This window comes from Lycium barbarum, chromosome 10, assembly GCF_019175385.1.
Source record: "Lycium barbarum isolate Lr01 chromosome 10, ASM1917538v2, whole genome shotgun sequence".
NCBI classification, from domain to species: Eukaryota; Viridiplantae; Streptophyta; class Magnoliopsida; order Solanales; family Solanaceae; genus Lycium; species Lycium barbarum.
In genome coordinates, this window is record NC_083346.1 from 106,285,868 (window position 1) to 106,305,656 (window position 19,789).

Below are 19,789 nucleotides of genomic sequence, written 5' to 3' on the forward strand. Positions count from 1 at the left end.
ACTTTATTACAATTATTAGCTTTCTATTAATATCGTCGTTTTTCATTATCCAACTATAGTCATTGCCTATTATCATTATTATTACAATTATTATTATTATTATTATTATTATTATTATTATTATTATTATTATATTGCCATCACTTAATATTATAATCGTCAAGATCACTTTTAACATTTCTATTTATCGTCTTACGCAAAAACGCATCGCATTTATTTTATACAATTAAATGGTAGCATTTTTAGTGTTATACCTTATAAATATCATGGCGTGAATATTATGATATCATATAATTTTTACTGCTATGTAACTACTAGTAATTATATTTCGCGTTGCTTAATTTATTCACTTAAGCACATGTTAATATATAATTTATTAAAGGATGTTTTAAATCAAATTTTGAAGCCAAAGAAATTAAAGGAAGAAAGGAGCATTAAGATTGAAGCCCAAATCAGCCAATTCAAGCTCAAAACGAAATCAGCAGGCCCACTCCAAATAATTTCTTGCCCTAATGTCTCTCAGCACCTCTTCTTCCCTTTTTCTTCTCAGATCTCTGCCCACTTTTGTTTGTGAGGAAGGTCGGATTGCGTCGGATCTAAGACCCCGCACCCCAGTTCATTGCACCCAAAAAAGGTTCATTGCCAAGTATGTGTTCATTTGAATATGTGATTTATGGTTTATTTTCCGTGTAAAAAACATGATATTGTAGTTGTATGTGTACAAAGATCATGAAAGGACTGTGTGTTCTGTTTGTATGAATAGGTTTCCGATGATTAATACATTAATTGTTAAAGTTATGTCTTTGGTTTTAAATACCATGATTTCAGTCCTTTTTTGCTAGACATTTCACTTAGGATATATTGAACACTTCCTTTGAAATAATGTAGCAGCACATTCAGAGAAATAAATCTCCTTCATTGTTAGCAAATTCCTGTTGAAGTGTTAATGTATCTTCTTATGCTCGCCTCAACATATAGAAAATATGTCTCTGTATGTTTATTTCATTTGAAGTTTAAGAAACATGCCTATTGGAGTTTATCAATTTTGCGCATGCTTTGAATGCGGGTTCGTGTAAGTGTCTATAATTTTAGGCTAGAACTCCAGGAGCTAATTCTTTTTTTTAAATGGCATTTTCCTAAGCTAATATTCAGGTATTGATGATATATACTTAATTATTTAAGATGCTTACTCCAAAGACAATATTGTTTGGTTTATTTTCATGTCTAAAAACAATTCTTGTGGGAACAGACTTGCATATGTGAATTAACTAGAAACTAGATTAATTTGACTACTATGATCTCTCTTTAGATAAGAACATTTTATCTCGATATGCTTTTCTGTTAGACTTGAGAACTGCTTGCTAATTTTTGTCTTTATTTCCCTTTCTTTGCATGTACACATTTGGAGTAAATCTTGAGTCTTAATGCAAGATTGTTGGCCACGACATATCCTCTATTCCTATAACTTCAGATCTATTAAGGAGAACAGCCTTCAATTTGAAGAAGTAAAAATCCTTCTGAGGGTTACTGACATGAAACATTTAGCTCGTTGCATTATTAATTATTTTGTTTTGAGTGTGGTTTTGAATGATTCATTTGATGCTTCTTTTCATTGTTTGATACGTGGCTTTATGGGTTTAAGATTAGCATATGACAAACTTTTTACCTTTTATTAATCACAATTTAGACTCATTCCATTTTGCTAAGGATTTGAAATCGGATCTCAAAATATTCACCTAGCCTAAATAGGAGTCTTAAGTTCTTTCTTATATTTTATTATTTATGAAATGTTAAATCTTTACTTGATATTTTCCAAATAAGTCTTAGACTTTTTTTAGGAAGAAGAAGACTTTGAGCCCGTTTGGATTGGCTTATAAGTTGCTTATAAGCTGTTTTCAGCTTTTTTGAGTGTTTGACTGACCAGTTTAAAGCCATTTTGTGCTTAAAATAAGCCAAAAAAATTAATTGGGCCCGTTTGGCTTAGCTTATCTAAAAAAACTTATAAGCTGAAAACAGCTTATAAGCCAGAAAAAAAATAAGTTAGCCTATCCCAATTTTTTTTTTTTTTTGCTTATAAGCTGTTTCCAGCTTATAAGCCGCTTATTTTAAGCCCATCTAAACAGGCTAGTTTACAAAGCTACTTTCCAATAATACTAGCTGACTTGTATAGTGACTTATCCTATTTGATCCCCTAATATTTATCAAATTATTAAAATAAATTGGTTCCTAGCTATGGATTATTTTTAACGCTTGCAAGGACATTGACTGATCCTGCTCACTTTCTTTTAAAGTTTAACTTATAGCTAAAGTCATTTTCCATAACTACTAATTAGTTTCCTTACAAATTTCATCACTATCGTTATTAATGTTCACTTATAATGCAAGCTATTTTCTTAAATATATAAAATGCTATACTTATATTTTGAGATTATTTTTAAAATAACCTAAGTTTGGCCAGTTAACAGTATTTAAGCGAATCTTAAAGGATGCTTTACCCCTTCTCTTTAAGATAACTAAGGACCCTTACCTAGAATCAAATTAGTTAAGTAGACTAGTAATCGGAGTTGATTTTTAGCATTTACTTAGTCAAAATAGGTGTCCTAATTCACCTTTAAAAATAATTAGGTGGCGACTCTTTAAGTTAAATAATATAGGAATCACTAATATGTTGTACTCCGCTTTGATTCGGTTAAAATAGGGTATAACAGTCGTAATCAACAATTATTCTGCAACTAATTTAGAAAATATTCGCAATTGAATGTTAAAATGTTATATCTTCGTGGAAATGTTAACTTAGTGAAACTTTGGATATACAGAACAATAAAAGAATTTTAGTAATGTTCCCAAAAGTGGTTTTGACGACGCCCAATTTGAACTTTAGAGCTGAACTTTTTTGACTAATGGAAGAAGTGTTCTAACTGAAAGTGATTTGATTATTTGAAAAGAGGATTAGCTAGTTTGTTTGCATTCCTAATCTTTTTTTCCAGTATCAGTAACTCTGACAATATAATTACACTACCCATAGCATTTTAAATGTCTTGAATGATGTTTGAAAGTTGATTTATGGTTTAATGCATACGCAGCCCTGAACTTGTCACTTTTTTTTTTTCATTTTGACACCTTAACTAAGTGTTATTCCTATTGAACCTTTGAACTCGTCCTCAAGTGTGTCTATCAAACACAATTTTACTTACATAGTATTCTATCTTCAATTTAGCAACATGCTAATATATATTCTAATTTAATTATGTCATCTTTTAGCTAAGATTAGTTGAAATTGAGAGAAAAAAAAAGAGTAAGCTCTTAATTAAGCTAGCAGTGGAAGAGCAGAACTAGCAGAAACCGACACATCCATAATCTAAAGAATAACTTACCACACGCCTAAAATATTAATTCACCTTCATTAACAGGATTTAATTTTTGCTTCTAATAAAAATCAGATTTAGAGGATTTGATAGACACACTTAAGGACGAGTTTAAGGGTTCAATAGGAACAACACTTAGTTGAGGTGCCAAAATAACAAATTTAGCGGGCTGCATATGCATTAAGCCTTGATTTATTTTTCAAAACTCATCTCTCTCGTTATTTCCACAACCCCAACCCCCACATTTGGTCAATCCAAAAAGGAAAAAACAAATTCATAAATATTTTGTGCAGACCTGAACCCTTGAGGAATCAAACAATCAAGGAACACATGCATAGAGCAAATATTATGAATAATAGTGGAAAAAAGGATAATATTGAAAATTTTAACAGTACAATTAATCATCATCATATCATATTATACTAAAAGTAAGAAACTTTCACGTTCAAAGTTAGATTACAATTTTTCCCCTGCTGTAATTAATTAAAATGTAATAAAACATAAAACATCTAATATAGTACCTATTAAATAGTAATATTATAATAAAAGTTGAGTGACAATTTTATTCTTAAGAATTTTTTTTATTAATAAACTAAATTAATAAAATCAACTAAATAAAAAAGCAAATGCATTGAACCAGATAAATGATGGATGAGTTGATTCATCTCCCAATAATTAATATAGGCTATACGTATCCATATTTTCCTAACGGCATTTTAGAAAACTTTTTCACGTTCTAATTTTTATTGGTTTGGTCCTCTAAGCTTCTACTCGGTTGTAAATGTGCAATTTATGTCAAGCCTAAATAATAAAATTGAATGGTTATTAATTTCTTTAAAGACTGTTAATTGCTATCCAGCCAAGTTTCTCTTCGTTAATCAAAACATTAATAAGTCTCAGAGTTGGTAATCTTAAAGATTTTTTTGGAAGAAGATCAAAGAGTCAGTTAGGACTCTTAAATTGTACTCCCTTAAGATAAAAAAGAGTGATCGCTTAGTCATTTTCATGTTTCTTAAGAAAATACTAACTATTAGGCAAAAATAGGTAATTTGACTAAAATGCCCTAATAAAATAGGTATTGAGATTTGGTTATCTAACACTTAATAAGGCAAATATGAAAAAGTGAGTTAATTCTTTTTTGATTTGATAAGTGAACACTTTTTTTAATAAAAAAATAAAAGCTAAGTGGATACTCGTTTTTATCCCGATAGAGTATTGAGTTGTATAATATCCAATCGGTCAAAAAGAAGCCAAGAGTCATTACTCTTAAATGAAAAAGAGAAGTCTAGAGGCATTACTCTTGAATTAACATCCGTTTTTTTTTTCTTTTTTTTTTACCAAAATAATTCAATGGCCACATTAGTAATTACCATTAAATTGACAATCACTTCTTGCCTAAGAGAACTTAATAGCCACATTTTAATGTATATATTAGCGTTGTTGTTAGTCATTAGGTATTGTTGGGAAAAGTCAGTTTATTTTGAGAAAATATTATGGTTCTCCTTTTTTCTTTGCAATTGAGTTTTAAAGTAATTTTTAGCTTCATTACATTGTTTGCTTTTTCAATATTCAAATTGAATAATGTTATTTTTTAATGATGGTGCAAAGCTGGAGATGAAGATTGAAATTTGATGTACCAATTATAGACGATACCAAACCCTTCTTTCGTATTTTTATTTGTATTTTAGGATTATTGTTCTTCTTTATTCTCCATTTTTTCTTGTTTGATGGTGAAAATGTTTAGGTCCCACATCTTTTGAACAATATAAAACTAATTAGTTGTTTCCCAATTATTTACACTTCAATAACATAATGAAAATTTTCATGATTTATTGAATTTTATTTCTTCAGATACGAATTTCATTTTGAGTTATGTCAATTTTTGGACTTTTAATTTTTGTATTTTGCATATGGAAGATGTGATGAACACATTTAATATTTATTTCTGATTTTATAGTGATAAATAATTACTTTCCTTTGAGTTCTAATCTTTCAGCAATTGCTATTTCATTTTAGATTTAACTATCTTCTTCTTTTCCCTTTTTTTTTATTTTTTTTATTTTTTTATGGAAATGCTTAGGTTGCACAGTTTTGAGCCAGCAAACTTTTTTTTCCCTCCTTTATCAAGTACCATATTTTAAATTTTAAAAGCCTCTAAAAAAGTAGTCAAAAGAGATTTAGCATGAATTGTTTCATCATAAATAGTAAAAATAAAATAAGAAACTTGACTGAAAATTTTGTGTTAACGATGATGATTGTAAATTTAAAGACTAAAGAAGAAAATAAAGTTTACCTACATAGAAAGAGCTTTGCAACAAAGAATATTATCTATGAATCAATAACATGACTTTCTACTTTGCGGTTATATCATTTTTTGGATTTAAAATTTTTGCATATTGTGTATGGAAAATATACTGAGCACATTGTGTGGTTTTGTTTTAAATTTATTGGTGATAAATAATTCCTTTGCTTTTAATTTCAATTCCATGAATTGCACTATAATTGATCAAATATAGAGTATATTGTTCAAGAAAAACTTTTAAAAAAAAATAGATCGAACTAAAGAGAGGACTCAACAAGTACTTTGGTTTGAGTATGTTTGTAAGTAGATAATTTTAACAGAACATGCTGTACTCCTCCCTTGCCTTAGTTAAAATCTTTTCTTTATTGTTAAATTATTTGCTATATTAATAATCTAAATTTTGAATAGTGTTTTAAGCCATGATGAAACAATAAGAGATTTGAGATGTAGTCATACTGAAAATATAAATATAATGTCCATCAATAGGAGTCATAGTCACGATTGAGCAAGTAAAACATCAAAGTGGAACACACACCAAGAATATCGTCTATAAAGAAGTATTAGGTTAGGTACACGCATATCATATGTTGGCACTAAATTATGTTAAAATTTATCTCATCAAACATCAGTGATCATCAAATTCAGTTTTATATTTTCTTTCTTCGAATTTCAATTACTGTTTTTCATGTTTTAATGTTATCCATCTATATCGTTTAAGAAATTCTATGTTAATTAAATTGGAACACACGTGTAACGCACGTGTCCAAGAACTAGTAAACATATAAATAAGAAGGCTGAACTCACACAATGAGAAGTTCTATGTTTTGCAAAGTGAAAGTAAAGCTCGGACAATTTGCAAAGGAGAAATCAATTTTGGAGGAGATAAATGGTTTTGATGTTTATGTCTTTTGGACTTCCAAATCTTAAAAAGATTGCCATAACAGCAATTTAAGTGAAGAATTTCGAGAAGTGAAAAAAAGGAGGACAATTGGATGAAGGCATTCAAAGGGACTCTTTCACCAAAGTAATCCATTATTTTAACCAATTAATAAAAATAATACTCAATTTGTTTCAATTTATGTGAACCTATTTCCTTTTTAGTCTGTACCAAAATGAATGATCTCTTTCATAATTTGGAAACAAATTCACTTTATGAAATGATTTACAGCCACACAAATATTCAAGACTTATTTTGAACCACAAGTTTCAAAAGTTTTCACTCTTTCTTAAATGTCGTCCCCAGTCAAATGGGTTCACATAAACTGAAACCGAGGGAGTATCGTTTTTTGAAAATTCTCAAAAGTAGTACTCCCTCCGTCTCAAAATATTTGTCGCATTTTTCATGTACACGCTCCTTAAGAAAGCATTTATAAGGATAGTATTTTGACTATTTTATCCTCTTAACATATTTGATATAATCTCTCCTCAATAAATATCTACTCCATTAATGGTGAGAGTCTCTTAAATGTTGCAAATAATACAAGGGTAAAATGTGAAAAAGTTACTTATTTGTGTCTTGATTACATAAAACGACAAATATTTTGAGACATGCATTTTTAATAAGAAAGAAAGATATTTTGAGACAGAGGGAGTAAAAATTAGTGTGTCAATACCGACTTATAGAATATTCTGTTCAAAATTCGAATGGGCAAAATTAACGGTGACGCCCCAAACAGATGTATAAGACGTTACTGGTGGTCATGTGTGTCTTAAATTGGGACGGAGGGTGAAAAAATTATCTATATCGAAATGAGAGCCAAGTCTCTGGCAAAATGTTGTTACTATTTAGACTGGATCCTTACTTATCTCTCTATATTGATGAGGGCAAACTATTCAGATCCAAAGATGTTTGTGTTGGCGAGTGGAAACATGTTATCTATTTGATTTATTTTCTTCTCAAAAAAATTATTGCAAGCAGAGAACGTTGTTAATTGGTTAATATATGTTTCCAGGGCGGACAACATAGGGAGGATAGCAGGAAGAACACCCAACCTTAAGAAGTTAAGATGTATATTTGCTGATTCAGGGTGTTGGGGAGAGAATGAAAACCGCTTCCCTGTATTGGACTCATTATCTCAACTTGAAACACTAAACGCGGTCTTCACTAGTATTCCAAAGATAGGTCCTTCAAGATTAAACTTTCCAATGAATCTCAAGAAATTGACATTATGCAAATTTCGTCTGCCGCTTGATGAAATTTCAATCATTGACAACCTTTTCAAACTTGAGGTACTTAAACTGCAACAAGTTGCCTTTAAAATGGATGAATGGGAAGTGAGAGATAATGAGTTTCCTCAGCTCAAATTCTTGGAACTAGAAAATCTCAAACTCTCAAAATGGATAGTGTCTGACAAAGCCTTTTCTTTCCTCGAGAGATTGGTTCTGGATAGGTGTTTACATCTCGAAGGAATCCCTAATTGTTTCGAGGACTTGGGTTATTTGCAATACAATGAAGATGTTGCCGACTCAGCCAAGCATATCGAAGAAACACGAGTTGGTAATGGGCACAAATGTGACATGAAAGTATTTTTTTTAGCAATGGAACACTAAGGTTGCATGTCTGCGACCTTCTGTTCATTTTCAATCCGATTGCAGGGGCAATCTTAAGCAAATACTAGTAGTTAAATCACTCTTTTGTAGTCCCCTCCAATACATTACTTTACTGACTAACTCATGTATATTGTGCTTTCTCGCTTTAATTAGTTGTCCTTGAAACCTGTCTAAACAAACTTTCATTACACATCCAGTAAAATTTCGCTTATAATGATTGATTTTAATGGACCTCTATTCCTTTGTCATAGGTTTCTTCTTTTTATCATATTATGACTGTATATCCATCTTAGCATCTGTATCTCTAGACACTCAGCTTGTGAATTTGTCAGGTGTTTGCGGTCTAACACTCGCCCTGTATAACATTGTTGGTCTTATAATTGTTCTATAAAACTTAAGTTTCACTTTGATAGACATCATTCTATCATATAACATCGCGAAGTGGCTTCGCTGTTTCAGCCATACGATCTTCATTATGAACTGCACATTTCTATCTATCATTCCGTTCTGCTAGACGAATCTAAATATCTTAAATTGCTTATGTTTAGGTATTGCAGTTCACCTTAGTATCATACTTTTTAATGCTGAGTAAATTTGTAGTGCACATATTCGTACATTAATCTCCTTTACTTATATCTGCGCTTGTAACCAATCACTAAACCGAGAGATTACAGAAGAGAAATGTAAGACATGTTTCTGCAAAAATAAATGATTTAGCTATTTGGTCCTACTATCAACTTATTACCTAATTTATCGATATTTCTTTCTTTTTTGGCCAACCAAGCTCTCTGGCTCTCGCTTGTGATATTTCTAACCCCAAAGCTTCTTCGTAATCTCAATCTCACCCATTTGACTGGATTTTTCTTATATACCAATGGCTTCAACGGAACTCTCCCAAGCATTAATACATTAGGGCTAGTGGATTTCAACGTGTCCAACAATCATCTTAAAATTCATATTGATTTTAAAGCTCTCAAATCCAAAAGTTGAAATTTGAAATGCTACAATTCGAAGCGAGTATATTAAGATGTTGATAACAATTGTGTGAAGTTTATACTACGTTTTGAGCTTCATTAGAGATGATTTACTTCAGTTGCTGAGAATAAAATCGTAGCATAATTCAAAATAGACAAATAATATGAAAAAAGACTGCAAATTTATCAGTCTTCTCCAATCTCCATATATACATGTAATATATACTAGTTATGTGAGGCCCGTGCTAAGCCCGGGCCCAAACTCAAGATATAAAAGTAGATATTTTAACTAAAAAAATATAATCTGTGTTAGTACAGGTGTACAACAACAACAACCATATATCCATTGTAGTCCCACAAGTGGGTAATTATATAAAAGCAAAATTTTCATTCCACTGTTTTAATATTTTAACTTCCATTTTGATAAAATTATTTACTTCAAATCAAATGCGGAGCCAGAATTTGACATTTATAACTTATGTATCCTAATTTTCTGAAGTTATCTAGTTCTAAATAAATAATCTATACATAGTTAATGAACTTTTAAGACAAATACATAATTTAACTTGTGCAGCGGATGGAGCTACTCCTCTCTTAATTAGGGATTAGGGATTCGAACATGGATATGGAAAAAATCTTTGGAGGAAGTGTTCCCTCCGAATAGGCGCGATACAGTGCTAATTATCTAGATTAATTAGGCTTAAATGCGGATATCGAGCACGAACCAGAAAATCAAAGAACATGAAAAATGAGGTAGAAGGTTCGATAACTTTTGAAAAGTAGACCTTAAAAATAAAAAATAAAAAAATTGACTTAAATAAATAAGATTAGGACCTAAAAGTAATTAATTAATTTTTTTTTAAAAGAATTAGAAATTATTGTGAGGACTACAAAAGTCCCCAGGTTCGATAGCTTTTGAAAAGTAGACCTTAAAAATAAAAAATCAAAAAATTTACTTAAATAAATAAAATTAGGACATAAAAGTAATTAATTAAAAAGTTTTTAAAAATTTGGAAAACTCTTGTGAGGACTACAAAAGTCCTCACATTCCCTCTTATATTATATAGTAATATCTCTCTGTGTATCCCTTTAAGTATATTTGTTAATTCCTATGTATTTCATGTACATTTTTGTTTATTCCATATATACCTGTGTGGAATACATGAATATATGTGTATTGAGCAGACGTTATTTTAACTCGATTTCAGCTATAATAAATGTGAGCAGTCCAAATCATCTTCAGATTTTGTATATTATTTTGTCCAAATATTTTTAACGAATTCCAGTTATCCCCAGAAAAAGATCTTTCTTTTTCCTGAATCTTCTTACTGTCATATACTAATAAATTTTTAGTTGATAAAAGATGACAAATATTATTCTTTACCTAAGTGATAGGAAATACTCCCTCTTGGTGCAAAAAGAGTTTCCACCAATTTACACATCCCTTAAGAAAATATTAATTCTTAGGCAAAAATATGTAATTTGACTAAATTATTTCTAATTAAATAGATATTGAGATTTGATCACTTAAGGTTATTTTTTTTTTAATTTGGTAGGTGGATACTTTTTTCGAATCAAAAAACAAAAACTAAATGAATATTCTTTTTGAACCGGATGGAGTACTTTGTTTTTCTTGCAAGTATCTGTAAAGTTCTTCCGTTGCAAAAAGGGAATTTGAAGCACCAAATATTTTGTGGGCCAAAAAAGAAGGCCCATAAGTCGTAATCAACCCATGTGATAGGCGCCGGAGAAGTAGGGGTTGATTGTTATAGCCAGCTTCTATTTCTCTTCTGTTGTTTGTGGCCACTTACATAGTATCTCCCACTTGCTTCCTTACTGGTCCAATTTTCAATAGTGTAAAGCCAATTTGAAACAACAGAGACGTTTCGCCACTTTGAAACAACATAGGAGAGAATGGAAAAATTATTCAATAAGGACTCTCGGAGCTTATAAGCTGGTGTCGAGTTAATAACTATTCTTTAATTTATTGATGTTTATAAGCAAGTCATAGCTGGGTTATCCCCGACTTGTGATTTTTTAAAAATTAAAAAACATTTTTAGTTAAACGGCAACATCTTATCCCTAATGTATTAGTTCTCAAAGTATCTTTCTCAAAGCAAAACCTTAAATTTCCCATATTCGTCGCTCATCCTTTTCCTTACAAAAACGTTTTTTAATTTATAATTTTTTTTTAAAAAAATTAAGAGTACAATTTAAGTTCTTATTAGTCGATTTTAGCACTTTTATTCTAACTTATAATATCTTTTTGCAAAACAATTTCAATACTTAGGAGCCATTTGAACGTGATTTCATCTCATGAGATGAAATCACGAGATGAAATCATGAGATGAAATGAACATGCAATTTGAATTTCTTAAGCTGCAGCTTTTTTTTATAAACATAAAAACCTCACAAGTTGTGAAAACCATAAAAAATTTTCCAATTCTTAAACAATCTTACCAAATGAGTAAATCATAGTTCATAATAAAATTAATACGGTACTAGAAGACCTTTCTAAAAAATACAACATCAATTAGTTCAATTAAAAAAACTAACATGAATAATAATGTAACTACTTTTTAATATAATCCTCCCACATAGTAAAACATGATTAGTAAATATATTTTACCAACTTGCAGATTAATATTTAATACAAATGATTGGTAAACATAACTAGTAAATATATCTACCAACTTATAAATCTTTTTTTAACAAAATATAAACGTATGGGTGTAATTTTATATATATTTTTTTGAAATCATGATTTAAAATTCCAAATCATGCCTTTTTGAATGATTTGGGATTTCATCTCATGAGATGAAATCAAAGATGAAATCGCATGTCCAACATGAGATGAAATCAAAGATGAAATCGCATGTCCAAACGCTGATTCCATCTCATGATTTCATCTCATATCCAAACACCTACTAAAAGCGTATCAACACATAATATTTATCAATTATTTTACCCACGAATCTATTTAGATTAATTGGCCTGATTATGTTTTAAAAAGAGTGTGGAGGTTCGAGTCCTTCTCGAATCATGTCATCTATAATACTGAGAATGTTCATTGAAGGAGTATATTCTCAATAAAAGGGCTGGGATCGAATTGATATATCCGATTTCAATTGTCGAATGATAAATTGAATGATTAAATAAAAACCGACGGGAAAATCGAAAAAAAGAATCAATAGAACACTTTCACTTTGTTTTTCTTTGTTTTTTCGGCTGGATTGGAATTGATAATCTTGAAATCTTTACACTTCAAAATTGCAAAGGTTGTGTGAGAAAAGCATATGGGAAAAAGTAAGAACAACATATAACTGAAAGTCCTCACTGACATGCACTTTCCTAACAGAAATTATTGCAATAAAACAATATTTGTTTTCTTATAAACAACAACTACTCGATTTTACAACTTTTATTTGTTACACAATTCCATTAAAAATAAAGAAACCCCATAACTAAATAAATGTTTTGTGCCATAATAGTCTCTCATTTTCACGAAGAAAAGGAAAAAAAGGAAAATTGCAAAATAAAATAATTTTACTCCCGTCAAAGACTACCCACAAAAGGTGACCCCCCTGAACTTGTTAATTTTTATTCAATGTACACCTAAACTTTACGTTGGCCTAATTAACCCCTCAACTTGAAAATATGATAGCCTGGACCCCCCTAGACGCTGATGTGGCAAAGAGCGTGGATACACTCTCTTTTAGACACGTGAATGGGTGAAAAATAAAAAAAATCAGCTTCCAAATGAGGTATTTTTAACTATTAATTGCCACATAATCAATATAATGGTTTTATTTGATCCAATTGTATTTCTTATTGGTTTTTCTTAATATACATTTGCATATTTTATCCAAATTGTGTTTTTTTCTTTTTCGATATGATGATTGTTTATCTTAGCTATGTATTTTTTTTCTTTTTTCCGATCCAAATCTAAATAACTTAGTTGAAAGTTTCAACTTGAAATTCTATTTATTTTATTCAAATAAAAATAAGGTTTAACAAAAGTAATAAAGTTTAGACGGTGTATTTTTTACAAAAATATTATGTATTTTTCTTTTCATGCAAGTACTATTTATTTCAACTGGGCATTATTTTTTTCGGGTCAAATTCATAAAACATTTGGTTAATATTTTATTTGATTTCTTTTTCAGATTCAATGATTATTTGTTCTTACTGTGTATTTCTTCTTTTCCTTGCCAAATATATAAAAATAACTTGATTAGAATATCATTATCTTTAGGAAAATAAAAAAATTATAGTCAAAATATTATATAAAAATAACTTGATTAGAATATCATTATCTTTAGGCAAATAAAAAAATTATAGTCAAAATATTTTCAAGTTCTTTTTTTATAGATTTGGCCGGAAAAAGATGATTCAAATAATTGTTGAACTTAAAAAGTAAAAAGTATATATTTTATCCTTTAAAAAATGCCACATGGACAAAAAAATCCATGTGGCAGCGCGTGTTGACCACCTCCATGAGTTGTCAGCGTCCAGGGGGATCGTGCCTATCATATTTTCAACTTTAGAGGGTAATTAGGCCAACGTAAAGTTTAAATGTACACTAAATAAAAATCGACAAGTTCAGGGGTCCTGGACCCTTCTGCCTTTTTTTTTTACAGTAGTTGAACAGAACTTCACATCAAGTTCTTCAAAAACTGGAAATAATTCCCAAAAAAACCATAAAAAAATAAGTATCCAAAAAAACTAAAAAAATAAAATAAATAAAAACCTCATCAGCACCAAAAGACCATCATGCTATCACTTTTAGGAGTTGTTCGGTATGTGACATAAGGTAAAATATCTTAAGATTAAGTCTGAGATTAAATTTATATACCGTGTTTAGCTAACAATATAAATTTATATTGGAATAAACTTATACTATCAATCAAACACAATATAAATTTAATTCCAAACCTAATTCTGAATATTTCACCTTATCCCATCTCTAAAAATTATAATATTGAGATAATTTAATTCGCGAACCAACTAAACGACCCCTTACTTCACTTCATCTCAAGGAGAGCCAATCAAGAACATCCCACGCGACTCGCCAGCGCGTTAGCACCACGTGCTCATCAGAAACCAACGAAGACCGACAAATAGGACAATTAAAATTAAACGTATCTAACCAACCATCAAAACACTCTTTATGAAAAACATGTTTACAAACCAATTTCCTAACATGTTCACCATCACCCAATCTATTCAAACAAACAACACAACTTGAACCTGCAGCTTCATCATCTTGATCATCATATGTGTATGAAAAAACACGGTTTATATTAAGTTGCTCGGCTAACATAACAAGTCCTGTTAAACCGGAGCCAACAGCATCGTATAAAGTGTCAGTTTCAATTTGTATCGGACTTAATTGGGAAGACGATAAACCAAGGAACTGAAGGAAAGTGAAAATAAGTGAACAGAGATTGGTTAATGAATTAGTAAGAAGGGTTACTAGTGAAATTGGGATTCATTCAAGAGAAACATCAGTTAATTGATTTTGTAATCCCATTTTCTTGGATCATATTTCTTTTTGAATGGTTTTTGAAGTTTCCAGTTACATAAAGTTTGATGAGTGCAAAGAGTGTATATAGAGTACAATACAGTTTTTTTTTTTTTTTTTTTTGAGAAACTTACCTAAACAATTACCTTTTAATAGCTTTTTACAATTTATAGCTACCTTTTCTAGATTTACAAACCGTAGCTATTTTTAGTTTTATTATGGTGTATTTCGTGTTTTTTTAAATACACAAAAATATACGTAAATACAAAATTCGGTAGAGTAAACATAGGCTCTATTTTTGGAACAAATTATCCTCTTTCATTTTAAATGGTAAGTCAAATTAAATCAATCATGTATCACGCATAACGGCTGAAGTTCCATAACAGCTCACGTCTCTCTCTAAATTATTCCATTCCAAACTTTTTTAATTCAAAAAAATCAGCACGATATTTTTCCAAAAATATAGGAACTTTGATTTCATCTTTGACATTTTTTCAACTATCTGATTCGAGGAAATACACTCAATAATATACGAACAAGTGTATATAGAGTGTTATAGTGAAGATCAGTTTTGAGTTTCGATTATCAAAGCGGTATTTTTGATTTCTGGTAAAAAAAAAAATCGTTTTAGTTCTCATATGTAAATACTCTGTTTTATACGATCAAAATTTTTTGTTGTAGCTGTCTTAGAGAACGCATTCCTATATTTCTAAACATATTAATGACCAACATAACTGCTTTGATCCGACACTCTAGATTTTGGAACGATCAAAATTGCTTTGTGAACTACAAAATAGAGGCAGTTGTATTCAAGGATTATTGCACATACGATGAATTGGTTGTAACGATTTCCAATCAGTTGGGAGTGGATACTTGCAGAAAAACGATATCAATCAAATATGTAGTTGAAGGAGATACTCAGCCCATAGAAATACACAACGATATAGGAGTTAGATTGAATGTTGAGCTTAAGCGAGAAAACAAGGTTTTTGAGATGTATCTGATGTGCGTTAGTATAACGGATAATGAAATTGAGGGGTTTACAACTGGAGCATCTGCTTTTAGAGAAGATATGCTTCAACTCAGACACAACGATAATATGGAGGCTATCGATGTATATGATTCAAGTTTTTTCGATGCGTCAAATTGTGGTAAGGCTGTTGTATTATTCGAGAAGGACAACAATTTAATTATTTCAAACACAGATCAAAAGGAAGTTTTTGTAGATCAATTTTACAAGGATAAGGATATACTAAAAACTGTTATGGCGAGTTATGCTATTCGCGAACGATTCACTTTCAGAACTGAGAGATCAATTCTAAAAGTTGTGTGTTTACTGTGTTCTAAATGTGTGTTATAAACTCAATGAAATACAATGTATTTATGTCAACCCGGCAATGTTTGGAACACATGCAGTAAGGTTGAAAGGTGAGAAGTACATTGAAATATGCTGCATTGCAATAAAAACAAAATGAATATATTAGGTTTTATGTCATTCTAGCAATGTTTGGAACATATACAGTATTTAGATACGTGAAAATACATTGAAATATAGTGTATTGCAATAAAAAAAATGAGTAGATTTGTTTTTTATATCAAAATGGCAATGTTTGGGACATGTACACTATTCAGATAAGCAAGAAATACATTGAAATACACCATATTTCAACAAAAACAAAATGAGTAGATTCGATGAATGTATGATTCTATTATCTGAATTTTGATACAGAAATATCAGTGAGTTTTAACATGTACTCGTTGCATATCTTATTATCTTAGACTTGAAAAAAAACTTCAAATTTATTGAACATTTTTTTGTGGTATTTGTAGCTACACACTCGTATGTATGTCACCTGAATATGAATGAAGATTCCGAGCGTCAAGTGTGGGAAAATCTGAAATGTTCAGGGTTAGATCTTTCCATGACGAGCATACATGCCCATTGTGGGACAAAGTGTATTCACAGAGGAAAGCAACAAGTTGGTTTATTGGGGAATTAGTTGTTAAGCCAAAAATAGCAAATCATAAGAGGAAATATAGCCTTGGGGATATAGTAGACGACGTCAAAAATGAATTCGGCGTAGATGTTTCTTACATGATGGCCTGGAGAGCTAGAGAAAAGGCTATGATTGATTTGAGGGGGGAACCAGCTGATTCGTACAAGAAATTACCGGCGTATGTCTACATCTTGGATAAAACATATCCTGGATCACTCGTGAAAATGAGTTCTTATATTTCTTTGTAGCCCTCAAAGCATTCATAAAAGGCTTCGAGCGTTGTAGACCAATAGTGGTAGTGGATGGTTCCCCACCTTAAAACCACGTATAATGGGACATTTTTATCGGCAAGCGCTTTAGATGGTGAGATATGTGTATACTTTTTGAAATATATATATATATATATAAATATATGTTGATTGTAAATATAGACTGAATTGCACGGTAAATATAGACTGCATTACATTAAAAATAGAAAATGCTTGTGATTAACCTTTTTTTTTTTCAAGCAACTGTATATACATGTAATATTCTACCACTAGCGTATGGTGTGATAGATTCAGAGAATGATAAGTCTTGGACTTGGTTCTTTGAGCAGTTCAAGCAAGCTTATGGGATTAGAGATAACATGTGTGTCGTATCCGACAGACATGAAAGCATAATCAAAGTGGTGTCTAGAGTGTATCCTACTGTTTCTCATTTGGCCTGCATATGGCATTTATGGAAAAATGTGACAAAGAAATACAAGTCGAATGATGAAGTATTGAGTCTCGTGTTTTATTCACTGGCAAAGGCATACGCACAAGATGAATTTGATAAACTGATAGATAAGGTTGAGAATGTTTATATTCGCGTAAAGGAATACTTGGATGAGACTGGAAAGGAGAAATGGGCTCATCTGTATTCACCTGTTAACAGAGGATGGACGATGACTTCAAATATAACTGAATGTATTAATGGAAAACTAGTAGCAGCAAGAGAGTTGCCTATTTTCGATTTTCTTGAAGAAGTGAGGAAGATGTTTGGGAGATGGAATTACACTAATAGAAGAAATAGTACATACACATTCACAACACTTGCGAGATGATACTAGGAACTACTGTCAATGAACGAGTGTAAATCCTTATATATGAGGGTATGTTTCAGTTTAAATACAAAACTGCTTTTTTTTTTCATTACTTGTATTTCTCTGTATTTCTATGCATTTCTATGTATTTCACATAAAGATCTGTATTTGTATTTTTATGTGTTGATTCTTTTCATTCCTAAATTGTATTTTTTTTGTGATCCTAATATACAATGTATTTGACTTGTTAAATATGCTTGATTCTTAGGTTGAAGTATCAACTGAATATGTCTATACGATGAATGATGGACCAAGGCGTTTCATAATTGATTTGAAGAAGAAACTTGCAGTTATCGGATATTCCAAATGGACGAGATACCATGTTCACATGCTTGGGCTGTATTGAAGAGAAAATCTTACGGCTGATGCATATTGCTCAGACTTATTTAAACCGAAGACAGTGGTGAATACGTATGATGTGTCGGTGGATCCTCTCCCTGACGAGAGTGAGTGGAATATTCCCATACACATATCTGATGAAGTTGTTTTGCCACCAAAATACAAGAGACCTCCTGGGAGACCAAAGAAGAAGCGAGATAAGCTATTGATGGAGATGATGATTGGTAAACATAGGAATGCTTGTAGTACATGTGGACGTCTTGGTCACAATAGGCGTTCTTGTAGTAATAAGCCACGTAAGAAGAGGCAAATGTCTTATTTCTATGTCTGTTGATTTGTTAAGATACTTATCCAAGGATGTTCAATAAAATGAATTCAACTTGAATTCGTTGTTTCTTTACTTTGGTGTATTTCACTTTTTTTTATTAGAGTAATGCACTGATATGTTGAAAATAAATTTCAATGAAATGTTTTTCATTTTATCTTGTCCATGACTCTATGTGTGCATTAAATTAGGGTGTTTTTTATTGACACAGTTGACAATAGAAAATACAGTGAAATACAGTGATTTGGCATCTTGATTCCTGTGGAATACATGTGACTGCACATATGAACTAAATTGTTTACAATAAATACAGTGGAATATAGTGTGTCCACACACTCATGTTTTTCAAAAAATTGTTGATTCAAACAGTACTTATGAGCTAACATGGAGAATTAATATTAGTATGAATACAGTTAGGTTGTTTATGTAGATAGACAGGATCACTAATGCTTTAGACAGTAATATGTGCAAATCCTTTAGTATAAGAAGACATAGAAATACAGTGTTATTGCGTACTAATTCAGGGTGGTACATGAGACTGAAACATTTAGAATTTAATAAAAAAATATAAATTCATAACTACATATCATAAAAATCTCCCAGAAATATATTGAAATACATAGGAATACATACTGGTAAACAAACACAAAACTGCACATACTACTATTGTAATGTATGTCATATTAATTCATTAAAAAGAATACACCACACTTGTTGTATTCTTAACAAAGCAAAAAGTGTCAAAATGTATCAATTAATGATCAAAACACTAATGTTCAACAGTAAAACACCTAAAAACATACAGAACTAATTATCATCTACTCTTTTAATTGCATCATAATCAATGGCAGGCCTAATTGTCTTGGTGGCATTTCCTTATTATTGAACGCATTATGGTCTGCCTTCCGCCATGCGTAGTCACGTAGAAGTGCACCATATCTCTTACGGAGTAACTTTGCATCAATATAAGTTGGAATGCATTCATCCGAACTCAAGTATTCAGCAAAAGCTGCCACATACACACCACAATCCCTGAAAAAAAATTAAAAATAGTTCATTAATGATTGACATAATCTTAAAAAGAAAAAAAAATTATTGAATCTGTATGCCAACAAAAAAAAAAATATACATGTTACCAGGGGCTTGTTGCGGTAGGTTGTCAACATTCACTACATCGAAGTTGTCAGTTTGTGGTTTGTCCTTGTATGATGGGTGATTTTGAAAATCAATCCCCTTCTTTTTCTCATAGAACCCAGACATATGTAGATGATGTGGCACAAGGCTAGC

General features: G+C 30.8%; 1 protein-coding gene and 1 pseudogene across 1 annotated transcript; one reads left to right on the plus strand and one right to left on the minus strand.

The window, feature by feature from the left end:
* Positions 1 to 491: 491 nt before the first annotated feature.
* Positions 492 to 8,274, plus strand: LOC132613255 (putative late blight resistance protein homolog R1B-13). The gene is made up of 3 exons (XM_060327285.1): positions 492 to 634; positions 7,620 to 8,190; positions 8,263 to 8,274. Exons 1-3 carry the CDS (start codon positions 513 to 515, stop codon positions 8,272 to 8,274), a joined length of 705 nt encoding a protein of 234 aa, XP_060183268.1. The 5' UTR covers positions 492 to 512.
* Positions 8,275 to 14,193: 5,919 nt separating this feature from the next.
* On the minus strand, positions 14,194 to 14,739 carry LOC132614329 (E3 ubiquitin-protein ligase RHA2A-like; annotated as a pseudogene).
* Between the last annotated feature and the right edge of the window lie 5,050 nt (positions 14,740 to 19,789).